Source organism: Diadema antillarum, unplaced genomic scaffold (genome assembly GCF_040938485.1).
Source record: "Diadema antillarum isolate AM-2024a unplaced genomic scaffold, OU_Dant_1.0 seq00000759_RagTag, whole genome shotgun sequence".
Taxonomy (NCBI): Eukaryota; Metazoa; Echinodermata; class Echinoidea; order Diadematoida; family Diadematidae; genus Diadema; species Diadema antillarum.
In genome coordinates, this window is record NW_027271650.1 from 1062689 (window position 1) to 1080525 (window position 17837).

The following is a 17837-nucleotide window of genomic DNA, read 5'->3' on the forward strand; positions in this document are numbered from 1 at the left end:
CTCGGGGAGTGTGCATACCAATTATTTAACCTATCCCTACCGAAGTGTATATTAATATATAATTCTCCGTTGTGCATCTTCTTCCAGAGGACTGCTTTCTGTGATATCTTTTTTTTCTCCTCTGTTTGCGCGAACCCTTGGCAAAGTTACTTCGCGAAAAAAGTAATAAAATGGAGGAGACGTTGTGTGGTGACATGGCGGCGGCCAGAAAGTCCCTGCTGGAGAATTGTGATAATCTCGAACAGGTTGCAAACTACTGCGAAGACAACTACCGGCAGGTGAGTGACAGAAATATAACAGACGAGTATATATACTCGATCTCTCACTGCCCTGTTCCCTCTCTTTATTTAGCTTCCCGATCTGTCATTCATGAGAGCGATCACCGAGTCTGTCAATATAAAACAAGACGTTAGTGCAACCCACGTGTGTATATACACTTTGCAGCACTTATCACAAGAATTGTGTTTTGATGTATGGGTTTACTTGATTTAGTTTGGTTTGGTTTTCCTTTTGTTTTTGTTCTGTTTTGTTCTTTTTTATGGCCAGCAATTGGCTTCAAGTACTATATTGACGACGTGTCAGATAGGCAAAAAGAATGGCTCTAAGCTTGCGGTTTGGATTTTATAGTTTTGGTTACCTATGACGTACTTTCGCATTAAACTTTAAAGAAATTCGTCGTTGCACGACGTTCTGTCATCGTATTGAAAAAAAAAAAAACCTGCCAGATTATATTATTATTCTACATTGTATTCCCCATCTTCCTGAATGAATTCCAACTGACTGTGTTCAATTCCCTTCTCCTATACTCGCCTCCGCCCCCACAAAAAATTACAACATTTTCTTATGCTCTGATATAAGAGCTCTGATATACCGCTTTTATCGTCGTTATAGGTTACAAAGCCCACTGAAAAAAAAGTATATGGATTATGGAGAAGTTGCATATTGACAAATCTCAGAAATCTTTGCAGAAACTTCCACCTCCAAAGTCGAACTGTGTGTTGATAACGAAAGATATCTCTTGAGTAGGGATATGTTATTACGTTCCTTTTTAAATGAGTGATTAAGCAATGCCCTATATGATAATCTGATATAGGAGATGAGCAAACTGAAGCGAAATGTTTCAGTGACATTTCTGAAGAGAAATTTGATGACGCACAGCACGGTGGGAATTCCGAGATCCCCGGAAATGTTCCAACATCCACAGGGCAGCGAAATTAAAAGAAAACCTCACTTTTCCCGCATATGATGTACGTGTCGGGAAAAAAAAAACAAAGTGGCGTAGTCTTTTCCCTCTTTTTCGGGGTGGGGGAGGGGGAGGCGTTAAATATACGTTTTTCATTTATTCTCATGTTTGGGGTAGTTTGTTGAACGAAAATTATTCTCCCATAATGGGGACCAGAATGCTTATAATGAAAAAAAAATGAGACAAAATAGTGTTGGATCTTTTATCATTATCATTATCATTATTATCATTTTCATTATTATTATTTTCATTATTATCATTATCATCATCATCATCATCATCATCATTATCATTGAATTATAGTAGAAATTGGACATGATCAAAATTATGTATATACATAGGCCTATATCATATACGAAGTCTGATTAACTGATTAAGAATGCCATGACTAACCTGTTTGGTACTTTGTTTCTAAAACATGCGCTTCCCCGGCAGGATGCAGCGTTTTTGTGCCATTTTAGGTTTTTCATATTAATGACATAATACAACTTGAAGTATTATACATTTCAAAGTTTTAAAGACGTTGAAAATGATCACCGTAAGGAAACAGAAAGTGTGTGTGAATCTCTTTCTTTGATTCGAACTACACATTTTTCCAATCTGATGCTGAGAGCATGTGATTTATGAGGAAATATGAACTTTGGCCCAGCAGTCATGGCCATATAATATTTCATGCAGGAACTCTGTTTGCCTTCATTTTGTTTTTCTGTGTCTGTCTGTCTGTCTGTCTGTAACTATACTGTGTGCATGTCTGTTTGTGTGTATGTGTGCATATGTGTGCGCACCCAGGAAGTAGATTTGTACCATTATATATCTTCTGATTACATTGGATATGTAAATGTTTCAGATTATTCAAATTTTTCTTTCCCCTGCGAGTTCACATAGAGAGCTGATGTCACACATGCGCCCACAAAAAGGAAGTTCTTGCTGTCCAAAGTTTTCATTGCCCATATCGTTTAGAGTTATCCCATCAATGATTTATTTGCTGATTCAATATGAGTTCACAAACATTAGCTTATATCACGTGGCTTGCATATCATATTGATTTGATATTCTGAACCTGTTCCTTCGCAGTGTGTTATCTAACCTTACAGGGGCCTGAAACCAATATTATGAGTGTGTGGAGTGAGTGAATGTAGAAATATTGGTAGAAGATATCAGTGAAGTTTCGAGGAAAATTTGACAGTCTGTTAAACATTTATGAATTTTTAAAGTTCTAGGTGCCACCATCGCTGGATGAGAAGACTACATCAGTTCATGACGTCACTGCAGGACAACAATATAAGGAAAATCTAAAGAGAACGCAACAAAATTTTATTTTTGTATAGAAAGGTATATATTTCCTCGACCGAAATTTCATTTTTGCTTTTGTCATGAAAGGTTAACCTTCCCTTACCTGTTATTCTGACATTATTATGTTAAGGGTAATATCACTCCTGTTTTATGAAAAAGGTGTTTAGTGCTCTTTCGTTATGCTAGAAAATGAAATGTATTGAATTGTCCTTATTTTTTTACGTTGTTGTCCATACTATAGCTGTTGTTACCTTCTCATTCAGCAATGACGGCACCGAAACTTTTAAAACCCATGACTTTTGAACAGCATCGTCCGATTTTCCTCCAATATTACTGATGTGTTTTACTAACATGCTGCACTCCCTCAATCCACATACATTAATCCTATAATATAAAAGATAATTGGGTTTCATTCTCCTTTAGCAAAATACTCAGTGGACGGAAAAACATTGTCCGGGTAAAAGGCCTATCTTATTTCAGAAACACTTGTAACACTTCAGAAACACTTCAGAAACACTTGTCAATCGTGCTTTCGTTATCAATAACCACCACCAAGAAAGAAAAAGAAAATGCTCGCATATCTATCTGTCTGGATACAGGTACATTGGATTGATAAGAGTATGTGATGTCGAATGATTCGGGAAATCATTGGAAGAAAATTCATGCATATTTTCAAGATGACCTCTTAGGAACTGTTACACCGATATAAGCAAACATATTATAGATCGCTGTTGATAATGTTTACAGCTCTCGCCAAACAAAGTTAAATGTTATCCTTCAGATGCACGTAAGTTATTCATTGATAGACGGGGGAATTGATGAAATAGCACCAACATTAGCCGTACTATTTGTTCAGTGTCTCTTTTTTAGGGGGACGACTACGTTTATATATAGCCCTCGGGAGTCAATGGAAAGAGATTTAGCACCTTCAATTATTTTTTTTTATTGGCTCATGCGTGAAGTACACCTGAAGAGTTTTTGCTATTCCGGTTTTTCTTTTTTCCGAAGGTTCGTTGAACCACAAGTCAGATAAGCTTCTTCTTCTTCTTCTTCTGCTTCTACTTCTTCTTCTTCTTCTTCTTCTGGTTGAGTCTGCCTCCTTCAACAGGCTGAAGATTCTTGCAGAGCGTGTTATTTACACTATAATACAGTTTATTTACAGAAGCTTTGTTATTCCGAAGGTTCGTTAATCCAAAAAGTGAAATAAAGTTTGTTATTCTGATACTGTGTGGTTTTTTTTTTCTTCTTCTTCTTCTTTTTTTTTCATTTTCGAATGAACGAACCTAATATCATTTCAGATGAATGAATCTTCGGAATAGCGAACCTTTTTGCATTTTCGGATTAATCCGAACCTTTATTTCATTTTCAGATCAACGAATCTTCGAAATACCGAGCATCACCACGCATTCATGTCATGAATTCTGACAAAAAACGCATAATGGCACACTTCATGGTACTCAAATTAAAGGGTGAAGTTGGTAGCCGGGTAGTCACACGTTTAAGGTGTGCTGTTGTCTTGTCGATAGCCATGAGTATTGAAATAAACTTGACTTTGAAAGTATTCAGACCTTAATTCGGGAGGGTTAATTGTATCTGTTTTATATTCAAACGTGCTAAGCCTCTTTAACAAACTATGGAAAAGTCTTCGGTAATCTTTCGTGTAATCTCGCTGAGAAGTAGACATCCCTGAGGTATATTGTGATACCATCCAGCGTCAATATGTTATGTAGTGAAACGTCGTGAATATGATCAGTAACTTCTTTTCGTTTCTTCCGGGTAATATCAACGGACAAGAGGAATCAAGGATTATCGATTTATAACTCTGATCCAAAGTCGATACTTTTTTTTTAATTCAGTCATTCTCATTTAGGGTTTTTTGTATAGAGATCAAGAAGAGATTTTTTTTATGGCTTTACTCTCTTAATACATGTACGTATGTCTGCGGCGAGCTTCGACACACCAAATCAGTTCAATGTTCAAGGGTCAACTCATTTAGATCGTTGTTAAACACACGCACGCACTCACACATGTGACCCGAATTTAATGCAATGTTAGTCTTGCATTGACTGAATCCTTTCCCCTCCCCGTCAATGTCATAATGACAATGAATTAGAAATGCTCTGAACAAATCGAAACAAGAGGATGTTGAAATAAAACCTAAAATATTATGCCCATGATTTATAAGTATAATGATTATGATTGGTTTCGATAACACGGAGTGGACGTGATTTGTAGAAGCCAGACACGACGATGTGTTTAACATGATATTGATATTATCACGCTTGAGCTTGAACAGAACGAACATTTACCGAATATCTTTAGCCAGATTTGTATGCAATTTTCACAGATGATGCACATGCACACCAGACACTCACCAAAACAAGAAAGCAAAAAACAAACAAATAAACAAACGCGAACTATTTTTATTGTCGTATGATCGCATTGTGTGTTTTTTTTTTTAACTGTATTTCTTTGTCCGCTGTGTGTTCTGTGTATAATAGGCGTGACTCATTATAATATTAAACCAGACTTATCAGCCTGTATCTATCGATTACACGTAAGTGATACACATCACGGCTTGGTACTGTGAGCCAATCAAATACAATGTTGGTAGTGCGTCTTTGTTCACCCACCTGTTAATGCTAATGTTTTTTTTTTTTTTAATCGTAGTTGACAAAACAGCTCTTCTAATCTCACTTTAATCTTGATTCTAGATCACGTCGCCTACGCTTCTATAATCTGTCCGATATTGCGTTATTCATATGAATTAATCACTTCACACAATTTTAAGAGGATAAAGGGGCCCCTCATGTTTTCCCATACATTGTTGACAAACTAACGTTATTTCACAACTACTAGTAATGCCATCCAGACAAGAATATAGTTGTATAGCATAATAATATTATGCTTGTCATGAGAACACAGTGTGCATATTGCATGCTCTCGTAAAATTCACATTCTTGATCGTTGGGAACTATCCTTCACTATAAAAGTGATGATTATAAGTATAGATTATGATTAGATAATATTTCTTACATCAAATGTTTTAGAAATGATTGAAATTGAATTAATCTGAAGATATTTTGCCTTTACTAGTCAGTCACTATCACTATTTAATCACTATCATCCTGAGGACATTCAAGCTCCTTCTGGAAAGTGACAAAAATACGATCGGATCTATTCTTCTACCAATTTTATAATAAAGAAATCCTAATGCAAGGTTTCCCTTTCACGTAAGTGCCCAGATATTGCTCATATGGGACTTTTTTTTTTGGATAAAAGATAAATGATCTGACTGTTAATATATCTTGATTTGCTAATGAACAGTGAGCTGTGTGCATTGAAATCTCATAATCATGTCGATAAAGATAATGATAATAACCATGACAAGCGATGACATTAGTAATACTGTAGTTATATAGCAATAACATGAAGAAGAATGATAATGAAAATGGTAATTTTAATGATAATGTTATTTGGTCGTTGGGAACTTCATCGTTTATCTCCGCTAGAACGGAGAAATATGCTCTTGTATACTGATAACTAAACACCGCTGGGAAAGATAAAAGTAAAGACACAGAGAAAATGTTTGTAAAGTAGGTCGAGAGAACCATATGCGATTGATAGCAGGTAAACCTCATTTTGTTTCCTATTATATTATGGGGAACAGATTGCTCTTATGTGACACGAAGAGTACATTTTCTCTGAGTTGTATTTGGGAATCAATAAAAGATACAGGTTTTATGTTTTGCTATAGAAACTCGATACCGCCATGTACCCGGGGTGAATGTTGATCTCCACGTAATCGTCACATTCTATGAAACACTCTGAGGCTGCCACCACTGTCAAGCACGTGCTTAAAGACGGCAGGCTTCTGCATTTCTTTCTCTCTCTTCCTCTTTACCTGGAAACAAGAGTATCGTCGATTCCTTTAATATCATTGTTTTAAAGATTGTGATAATCATTCTATGAATGATATATTGTTTTTTGCAGAAATACAGAAATAAAATCGAACTGAACTGAACTGAACAGTTAACATCATTACAACAGTGAAAACAAAATCACATGATAAATTATATTCATGGATTGTCCAATTGCTCTTTTGGGCTTATCTTTGCATGACGTATTTTATGAGTAAGAAGTGGGGTGAAAAAAGAAAATCCATAACATAATATACACGCATGGGATGGGAGAGTTTGCAGAGCATCCATGGAAACGTACACTATACGGTAAACAGCACTGACCTGTGCAAAGTTCATCATTCAATTATTATTTCCATTTACAATTTGTTCTTCCTTCTTCCGTCTAATACATGTATATGTATATGTATATGTATATGTATATGTATATGTATATGTATATGTATATGTATATGTATATGTATATGTATATGTATATGTCTATGTCTATGTCTATGTCTATGTCTATGTCTATGTCTATGTCTATGTCTATGTATATGTATATGTCTATGTATATGTATATGTATATGTATATGTATATGTATATATGACTGTACCCATGTGTTAGTATCAGTGTAAGTATGTGTTTATATGTATTTATGCGTGAGATACATAATGTTGTATGTCGATGTATCAAAAAATTCAACGAGATGAATAATCTGTTAATATTTTTATCGGTACATTTCGGGTCTAACTTATTGTCTTAGTCGCTGTGTACAGTGTCGCTGCTTTTTCTTATCTTTTTTTTTTAATTTTCCTTGCGTTTTTTTTTTTTAATCAACGTCCTTTTTTAGTCACCTGACAAGCGAGGGGCCCTGGAGTCAACCAAGAACTTTACCACGCAGTCCCTGGCCAGCGTGGCGTACCAGGTGAACACTCTGGCCACTACCCTGCTCCAGATGCTGGACTGCACTGCCGCACGAGTTGGCGATATGGAGTCCGCCCTCAACGGTATTAATCTGGTAAGAAGCATAACATTTTGACATGGATTGCATCGTTGAGTATTATGCTTGCTGTCCTGACGTAATCTTTACCGAAACCTCCAGTTTTTAACTTTTTTCGAGATAATTTGAACCCACTCGTGAATTATTACAGAGCATGCAATTCTAAGAAGAATTCAAAGTTTATTTGATGAAGATCGGCTTTGAAATGGCTGAGATATCCAAAAACAAAGTACAACAAAGTGGTCCTAATAAAAGGTGGTTCCCACCTTTCTTTTTAAGGACCTCTTTGTTTTTGGATATCTAAACCATTTCAAAGCTGTTTTTTCATCAGTTCAATTTTGAATTCCTCTTAGAATTGTATGCTGTATTGTATTTCACAAGAGGTTTCTCATCTCACAAAAAAAAAAGTTTGAAACCTGAAGTCCCATCTCAACCAAAGCTGTTATACCATCTCTTTGAGTTCAGGATTTCACCGTTTGCCAATAAAGCTGAAAATATAGTACACTGTATTAGTGGTAATGAAAGCAGAAGTATAGGACCCTAGGAACAATAATATAGATGTCGTTGAAGAAATGATAGATGTTTAAAAGAAACAGTGTGATAGGAGCATAAATTGTTGTACATCCGGGTTGTACAATAAGTGAGATTTTTTTAGGGGGTATAGGGAAGAGGGAGATAGTCAAATGTCCTACCAGTTAAAGAATACTCGTAAGCTCATTTGAAGTAGTAGCAGTATGGTGATTGAAAAAGTTGAAGTAGTGATTCAGACAGCAAGATAAATGCTACTATGCCATTTATAATGTTAGAAAACACAGAACACGAGAGTGACTTCAAGTAAGTTTTTGGTACTCTGGTTGGGACAAAATAGCTTGAGTCATCAAGTGTAGCATACGTATGGTGTGACTCGGAAACATGAACTGGAACATCGTCTGCTAACCACAATCAATTCATCCGCAGACAATCGACATACGCAACGAGCGGATCGGTCGGCAGACGTTCCGGAGCTCGCTGCAGACGCCGAAAAACTGCACTCGCACGCAGAAGGTAGCCAAGCCCAAGTCGCCATCGTCGACTCACAAGAAGGCGGGCTACGTGTCGCTGCCCATCGACTACTCGAGCCTGGACGACGTCGGGCACGGCATCAAGATTGGGCTGGGAAACGCGTCACCCAGGAACTCTAGATCGGGATCGCTGCGGAGTATCTCCAGCACCGGAAGTCCGCACGGTAGCGTTAGGAAGCAGAGGGTACGTCCAGACGTGTTAGGGTATATAGGGATAGAGAACAACCGGCGATTCGATTCCGATTCACAATACTCGGGAATAACCAATATACAGCATGTAGACTGGAATGCATTCATGTTTTTGATAAGAATGGTTGTTTGTGACCACTGGAAAAAACCTTTCCATAATATTTTCGACATAACAACAATCAGTGCAATGACGACTCCAAATACTGAAGTGTACCATCTCCTGAACCACGTCAAAAATTAGTGTGAACGTGTCGTATTCTACAGGATAGCAGACAGGAGCAAGTGTGATAAAAGAAAAGATAGACATACTGCTTTATATTCTTATTCCTTGTGAGTCTAAAAAAGGCCTTGAAGCAAGTACATGCAATATGTAAGGAATGTTATTTTAAAGGATGAAAGAAACAAGAGGGGCAATTCACTAATAGTGTATCAGTAATGTAGTACAGGAGTTTGCCACTTATTTTAAATGATTTCAAGCAGGTAGCGGGAAAAAAAGCCATATTCCAGACCTCTGCAGTTTTCCTAGCTATCACGATTACACAGCGTCGTCAAGAATGTATGGATAGTTATAATTATGACGTGTGATTTACAACTGAAACAAGCATGAAAAGATGAAAAAAAAAGTTGAAGAGATACCATCTACTGCGATGAAATTAATGTCAGTGATATGAATTGTCATCGATATGAACGAAGAATATAAGAAAATGGAGAAATAGCTAACTTGTGAAAACGGTTGACAGAGACGTTAGAGCGGTTTTGCTCCGTTCTGTAAACCTTGTATGTATACATATATATATATATATATATATATATATATATGTATATACAAGGGGTTGGTTTTTTTTGTGTGTGTGTCTGTCTGTTTAAAATGGGTATTCTTATCTTTGGTTCTTATCCTTCCAGTCGTCTTCTCGTGCGTCGATAGTACCCGTGTCGTCGCCCACAAGCCCAAACGCTGGATCACCTCATCAACACAGGCCCTCAGCAAAACGAAGCATGTACCTATCCGTGTATGACAGCACGCCGCCGGGTTATCTCACACCTTCGCCGACATCGTCATCGGCAGCATCGCCTCTTGCGACAGCTCAGTCTCCTCCGCCTGCTCCACCGCCGCCGCCGCCAGCACCAACGACCCCAGCGCAGCAACCGCAGTCAAGTGGCGTCAAATCACCGGAGCAAGATCAGGAATCCGACCAAGCTAGAATGCCGGTGGGCGCTGATTCGGAGTTGTACGCCAATCTTCCTCCACCGCCACCACTTGTGGATGTGGAGGTTGATGCAGGATCAATCAAAGAAGATCGCTCGGCGCCTGAGCGGCCGGCATCACTGCTGATAACACCTCCTTCTCCACTGGCTCCCAATTCATCATCCTCGTCCCCGGCGCCGCCTAATATTGACGGCAATGTAATGCACGTACCCGGAAGTGCGCAAGAGGTGCCGTCACCATCTCCTCCCCCGCCGACAACAAAGACACCCTCGTCTGCTCCAAGCAAACCACATCGAAGAAATATAAGTCGTCGTACCAGCCGATCCCTGCGTCCAACTAGGAGGCCCCCACCTCCGCCTACAACGTCCCCTCCACCTCCACCCCAGTCAGCGTCACCAGCACCACCATCCAGTGGTGTCCCAGAGCCTACACCACTTCCCAGTGGTGTCCCCGTGCCCCCACCGCCTCTAAGTGGTGCCCCCGGGGCCCCACCACCTCCCAGTGGTGCCCCCGGCCCCCCTCCGCCTCCAGCTGCGGCTCCTGGAGCCCCACCACCACCTCCACCACCTCCGCCTATAGGTGGGCAATCTTCCAAGGCTAAGACAACTGCGACAAGTAGTGCGCCTCGCCAAGGAACACCACAGGCAAAGTCAAAGGCCACAAACCCCGATATCGGATTCGCGGAACAACTGCGGCAACGCTTGGCTAGGATGCAAGAATCTGCGGAGAACACTGCAGGTGACCAGTCGGCAGGGGATGGAACAGACATGCAGACCAATAATAATAACATACCACTCCCATCACCGGCATCAAAGAGTAATGTCCAAGGTCAGTTTTACTTTTCGATTACTCTAAAAGCAATTAATCAATGATTATCTGAGGAGGTTACGGATGGGCAAATGTAATTTCCCCATTTTTTCTTCCCGCACTGGAAAGCATCTTGCCGGTTGTTACACCAAATTCTTAGGCAAATGCTGGTTGTAATCTTACTTAATCTTAGCGTAATCTTAGCTTCAGCATCTTACTTACCCCAGAGGGTTCTATTTGCAGTTATTACTCCCGTCATTACGAGGTTCATACATCTACAGTAACACATCGGTCCAAGAGTGACACCGTGGGTAGAAAGTTTAGTCCAAGAATGTGTATGTACCCTTGTGGGATTTGAACTCTTGGTTTCGTGTTTCAAAAGTCCGGAGCTTCATCCACTATAAGTACAAATGGATAAGGACAAATCCACTTTCACATCCATGAATCACTAAAGGGTCACAATATTCATACCAGTAAACGATTTCACCGCAGTGAATATAAAACCTGAACTTGAAAGAATGCAAAGATTCTCCTACGAGTGGGGGCGCTGTGGCAAAGTCGATACGATTCCCGACTCCCTATCGGAGGATCTGAGTTCGATTGTCGCCTAGAGCTTACACCCTTGGACAAGATGTTTTTACCAACCATGTTCCTCTCGACCCAGGTGTATAAATGGGTACCTGGCAACGCTAGGGTAATGATAATGGCAGGGCTCTCTGGTAGAGCAGTGGTAACACTGAAAAGGCTACCCTGGATAGCCTGGATAAAGACCTTATTATCATTATTACGTCTATCTTAATCTTATGATGGTATTTCGTTCTCTAATGAGTGAAACATTATTGCACAAAGTGATTTACAGTCAAAAGTATGAGCATCCATCTACATTCAATTTATTGTCTCCCTTCCTTTGTTTTATGTTTATCACGCTTGCGCAGACGGTGGTCCAGCTGTCCTCACAGCGACGGCCGAGGAGGCAAAGAGAGAGGCAACCTCGGCTTCACGTGGCAGTATCACGAACGCACCGAAAGATCACGATTGGGCACCGAAGGAATACTTGTACACAGGTTCGTAGGAAGAAGAATCATTTACGTACATGCTATACTCATTTCGGCATTTCAACGTGGAATTGCAATCTTTTCTTGAAGAAATTATTATTTGGAATGATTAGTGCAATATACATATCAAAATGGATTTGTTGCCTATCCCGCAGTGCAGGTATCGTGACTTGATGTACTTGGATTTATATTTTTCCCCAAGATCATAACACTGTTACATCTCATTTGCAGGCAAAAGATATTTGACGTTGATATTTTGTTGATAATTTTCCATCTCCAGTGGAAGTATTGATATTGATAACAATAGGCCCAGTACTATATCTTCTGTCTGTCTGTGTGAATATTATATTCCTCCATCCTAGCAGGTCATTTAACAGGTGTATCTTTTAAAAAGTAAAGTTGTGGATTATGGATTATTATGACAGCTGACTCGTAGTTTCTGGGTTGGAACAAACGTTATCCATCCCTCACAACAACAACAAACATGTCTCAATTTCAATTCAATTCAATTCATTTATTTTCATTCTTCTTTTTTTCTTGCAACAAAAACATAACACAAGATAAATCAGGTATTACGTCATTAACAAAAAACATTTGCCTTTGCAATAAATAAATGATGTCGATAAACATAAGAGCGCATACTGGCAAAAAAAAATAATACAAAGTCATGCTTCAGTTGAAAAAAAAAAGGGAGAAAGAATAGAGAGGTCCACTAAAAAGCAAAGCTTGTAGATTGTGAGCCACTCATAAAACTTATGAATTACTTATTTACAAACACTTGTGACAAATATGATAAACGACAGGACGGGACAAAACAGAAGAAACACAACAACATGACACAACTTGCCAGAGTAGATGAAAAGTATGGAAGGAAAGAAAGAAAAAGAGAGAATGAGAGAATGCCTACACGCTGAACAAGGGAAATGGAACAGGGGATGGTAGAGAATGTGCTTCATAGAGTTGGCGCTGCATGCAGCTGTGCAAGGATTGTGATGGCTACTTCTTTACGTAATAATGAATCAGTGATTGAATGATTGGTGGGTGGGTGATAAACCTTGAGGTTGACGAAACCTATAGCTAAGGAAAAAAAAAACATATCAGAGAGGATTGAATAGAAAAGATTTCAACTTGCGCTTAAAAGAATACAAAGATGGGGAATTTTTTATTTCACAGCTCAGTGAGTTCCAAAATCTAGGACCGGTGTATATAAATGTATTCTGAGCCAATAAAGTTCTCAGGAGGGGTAAATGAAACTCATTAGATTGTCTAGTGGGATAATCATGACAAGACTGGTTCTGTGGGAACATTGAATTGAAAATACTGGGAAGTGCATTTACATTGTAATTAAACATAAACTGACCAAGTTGAAAAAAATACAAATCTTTAATTTTCAAAATCTTATATTTAGTAAATAATGGCTGTGTATGGGAACGTGGCGGGACGCCACAAATAATACGAATAACCTTTTTTGTAATAACAGTAGTTTATCTAGTAAATTTTGATGGGCACTACCCCACGCTAGGAGTCCGTAATTAAGATAAGGTAAAATTAGAGAAAAATACAACGTCAACAAAGAGGACAATGGAATATGAAACTTGAGTCTATTAATAATACCAATATTGCGTGAAATTATTGTACTAATGTTTGTAATATGCGGCCTCCACGAAAGTTTATCGTCCACTGTGATACCAAGGAATTTTATATGAGAAACTCGTTCTAACAAAGTGTCATCAAAAGCAATACCTGTGTCTAAATCTTCTAAAGAATTACTAAAAAGCATATACTTAGTTTTCTGGAGATTAAGTGATAATTCATTAGCTCTTATCCCCTGAGTTACTTTTTTTTCAATTCGGAATTAACGATGCGTACAAGAGTATCTGGATTTTGGTGAGAAAAGAAAATATTTGAATCGTCAGCAAAAAGCATAAATGAAAGTATGTCAGATAATCTGCAAAACTCATTAATATAAATGATAAAAAGTAAAGGTCCTAATAAACTACCCTGTGGGACGCCACATTTAATGAATTCTAAACTCGAGCTGTACTCGTTCAGAGATACATATTGTTTTCGGTTTTGTAGGTAACTCCTGAACCACTCCAAGGCCTTCCCGCGTATTCCATAATGAGACAGTTTATAAAGTAATAATTCACGATTAATTGTATCAAAGGCCTTGGAGAAGTCCAGGAAGATACCAATAAGATGAGAATGATTATCAATAGTATGCGCAGCGTGGTCAATAAACTTTAAAAGAACATGAATGGTGCTATGTTTCTGACGAAACCCAAATTGAGAATTTGTAAAAACATTATGCAAATTCAGAATATTAATTGTTCTTGTAAATATCAATTTTTCCAATATTTTAGATAAAGATGAAAGTAAATAAATAGGTCTATAATTACATATATCAGAATCATCTCCTTTTTTGAATAAAGGGAAAACCTAAGCTATTTTCATAAAATCAGGAAAAACACCACTTGATAAGGATTTATTGAAAATATATGAAAGTGGGTCAGCAATTGAAGATATAATTCCCTTTAAAATGAAATTACTGATATCGTCATAACCGGCATTTCGCTTGTTATTCATTGCGGTAACAATATCTATTATTTCATATTTTGTTGTTGGAACAAAAAAAAATAGAACTGGAATTAGATTGACCTAAGAATTTAGAAAAATGTATATTTGACTGCGGTATTTTTTCTGCCAAATTCTCTCCAATCATTGAAAAATAAGAGTTAGAAATATTGACTATATCATTGGGATCTTCAAAAACTTTATTATCATGTCTTATTTTTATAATTTCTGATTTCTTTTTTTGATATATTCATAGCCTGCTTCAACACCTTCCATGTATTTTTTATATCATGTTTAAATTTTTCTAACTGAATCATATAATATTTTCTCTTTTCCAACCGTATAATCTTCGTTAAAATATTTTTATACGAAGTGTATTTATTTTTTGACTTCTCAGTTTTTTTTCATTTTGAATTTATAATAAAACCTATTTTTCCTATTTATTGAACGAAGAAGAGATTTTGTAATCCATGGTAATTTGGGGGAAGTTTTATAATTAACTGACTTTTCTTTTAATCTGGGAATATATTCATCTAAATATCTATTAATTTTCCCTGAAAAATTCTCAAACGATACATTTATATCATTATTATCATAAACACTGGACCAATCAGCCCTATCTAAGTTAGCACCAAGGCTAGCCAAATTTTCTGGTGTAGCTCTACGTCTGGATGAAGAAGAATGAAACTTATTAACACAGTGTTTAAGGTCAAAACATGCTATAATGGGAAAATGATCAGTAATATTAGATAAGATTATAGAAGAATTTAAAATCTGCACAGAATTAGCAAAAATATTATCAAGGAGGGTGGCGGAATGATTTGTAACACGAGTTGGCTTCGAAATTAATGGCAAAAAAGAAGCTGACAAAAACATTTCAAGAAATTCTTGATATGTATTATCATCATTCTTAATCAAATCAATGTTGAAATCACCCATTATGAAAATGTTTTTATTAATAAAAAAGGGGCTTTTTAATAAGTTTGTTATACAATCCAGAAAATCTTTAGGACTTGAACTTGGGGGTCTATATATAAACAATACCAATCATAATATCTTTACTTTGCGGAATGAAAATTTCCACAAATAGGGACTCTAAAATATCATTCATGATATTAAATTCATCACAAACACTATATTCAAATTTTTGAGATAAATAAAACGCAACCCCACCACCCGTCCTGTTCACTCTGTTATTAACAATAAAATCATAACCATTTAATGCATACGGCAAATTATCATCAGATAATAACCATGTTTCAGTGAAGCCTATTACTGAAATTTGATGTTTATTTTGGTTATCTAATAATATCTGTAATTCATCAAAATGTTTGTTGATACTCCTTATATCTAGATGTAACATAGAAAATGTGCATTGTCAAAAACTCTTTGTAAAATCTTTGAATTGATCAACAGTGACATACTTAGAAGGAGTTTGAGTTAAGTCATATTCAAAATCAAAATCATTATATAATTTTTTTGAAGATGAGTTAACATTGTTGGCAATAAGATTATCAAAAAAAGCAGGCTAGCAGAAGTAAAGCAATTGGTGTCCATTGATAAAGGTGGTAAGCAAAATATTATGTTAACCTTTCATTCAATAATGCCTGACAGGGAAGAAAATTACTATTTTTGTGGAGGCTGCTGGCTGCCCATCTTAAATCTTATCTTACATGCACAAAAGTTGCGTTAGAAGCTGCACATAACTCGTACAAAAAAAAATGAAAGAACAAAGCACACTGAATTTGTATGTTCTCCATATCAATACTACCGTCACAATTTCAAATTAGAATTGTTTATTTTAGGCGTTAAAACTGGTGACTTTGATTAGGTAAACAGTCTGCATGATTGCAGACGACAAACTCTCCAATTAATATATTTAATGTTTGGGTATAGTGCATTCCCGTCGTATCAGGGCAATTAGCCTCCGAGGGCAATTACCCCCAGTTAAATTCTGATTAGTGGTGAGGTTAGAGTAAGGATTAGGGTTAGGGTTAGGTTAAGGGTTAGGGTTAGGGTTAGGGTTAGGATTAGGATTAGGATTAGGGCCAGGGGAAGGGTCCGGGGTAATTGCCCAGGGGGCAATTGCCCTAGACCCATTCCCGTTATAACAAACACGGTTAAAACAAAATGTCGGATACAACGAAGTAAAATTCACAATCCATAATTATCATCTAGATATCTTTACACAATTTATTTGTTCAGATATAACAAAAGAAAACTGCCTGTCCCGAGGACTTGAATTCGTTATAACGGGAGCCACCTGTGATGAATTGTTCCTCCTCATTTCTTCACACAGTGACAGCGATCTACGACTACACAGCTCAACAACCAGACGAGATGACGTTCTGCGAAGATGACGTCATCTACGTGACGAAAGACTTTAAAGACGGTTGGCTGCTGGGTGTACGCAATGGTGTCACCGCAATGATACCGGGGAATTACGTCAAACAGAAGACCGTGTACATCTAAATAGCGCCCTCAAATTTGACAAAATCTACGAAATTCGACAAAAAACTAGGCCTATACTGTACATTCGAAGATTTTTGAATTTAGTGATCTTGCCCGCAGTCACATGCGTGTATTAGGCAAATTACTTGGAGTGAACATCGTATGGCCTTACAAGTCTCCCATAGACTTGCACAAAAGATTTCCCCTGAAATTCATTCGTTAAAATGAATTGAAAAAAAATAGCATGTTCCTTCTGTGATATTTTTATAGAGTCATAATGATGTAAAGGTGATGGAAAGTTTTATATCCCCTATGTTTTCCTGTCTATTCAATCCTTTTTATAATGAATCGTTCACTCTTACCTTATGACTTTAGCATGTTTTAGTCGAGTTATCTTGAATATGACCTTGAGATTCTTTTTTTTTATAAGACCGTTAATGCACCAGCAAACGTGCAAATTACAAAGCCCTTTAAAGTTGTCTTAGTTATTCATGCGATTTTTTTTTTCAAAATGCCATAAATGTTTCCAGATTGAAGTGATGAGATGGGGAAAACGACCCGTAATTCTTTCTAAAGGCAGTTTGGTTCTCACGATATCAGCTACTTAATGAAATTTAAACTTTGTATAAAAACACACCAAAAAAAAAAAAAAAACAAAAAAAAACGTGAAAAGAGTGGTAAGGTGAAAAAAAGTTCAGATAGTCTAATTTTAAGGTCCTGCATTCAGAACTTTTCTTTCTACCCAATAAATAGTATATTTTCAATAGACAGAAGTGTCAATGAAGTTTGGACATGGACAAGTTTCTATGGACACCTTATATCTTATGACTTCTGAGGTTGGAGGAAAAGTATGGTAAATATCGTTATTGCACTTGCCAACTTTACTTTTAGTATAGCAAAGCGGAGAAGACTCCACATTGATTCTGTCGTCACTTCGACCTTTTAGGCTTCTGTGGATAGCATATGTGTAGCAAAATTTACCTTGTAGAAAGTGTTGAGGTGCATATCGTTTGGCATGCCCAGAGCCTTTAGCTAAACACGGTAAATGTCGGTC

The 17837-nt window shown here is 37.3% G+C and overlaps 1 protein-coding gene across 1 annotated transcript; it reads left to right on the plus strand.

Moving 5' to 3' along the window:
• The first annotated feature begins 145 nt into the window (after positions 1–145).
• LOC139738600 (abl interactor 2-like) lies at positions 146–17427 on the plus strand. Its single transcript, XM_071649216.1, has 5 exons — positions 146–278; positions 7290–7457; positions 8397–8684; positions 9593–10475; positions 16632–17427. The coding sequence occupies exons 1-5, from the start codon at positions 171–173 to the stop codon at positions 16802–16804; spliced, it is 1620 nt and encodes a 539-aa protein (XP_071505317.1). The 5' UTR covers positions 146–170; the 3' UTR covers positions 16805–17427.
• Positions 17428–17837: the final 410 nt, after the last annotated feature.

Excerpts from the sequence above, each read along its gene's own strand:
- LOC139738600 (XM_071649216.1), top strand. The coding sequence starts at position 171 with ATGGAGGAGACGTTGTGTGGTGACATGGCGGCGGCCAGAAAGTCCCTG. Across the intron at positions 7,458-8,396 it reads CCCTCAACGGTATTAATCTG|ACAATCGACATACGCAACGA; the intron begins GTAAGAAGCATA and ends ATTCATCCGCAG. Across the intron at positions 8,685-9,592 it reads GTAGCGTTAGGAAGCAGAGG|TCGTCTTCTCGTGCGTCGAT; the intron begins GTACGTCCAGAC and ends TTATCCTTCCAG.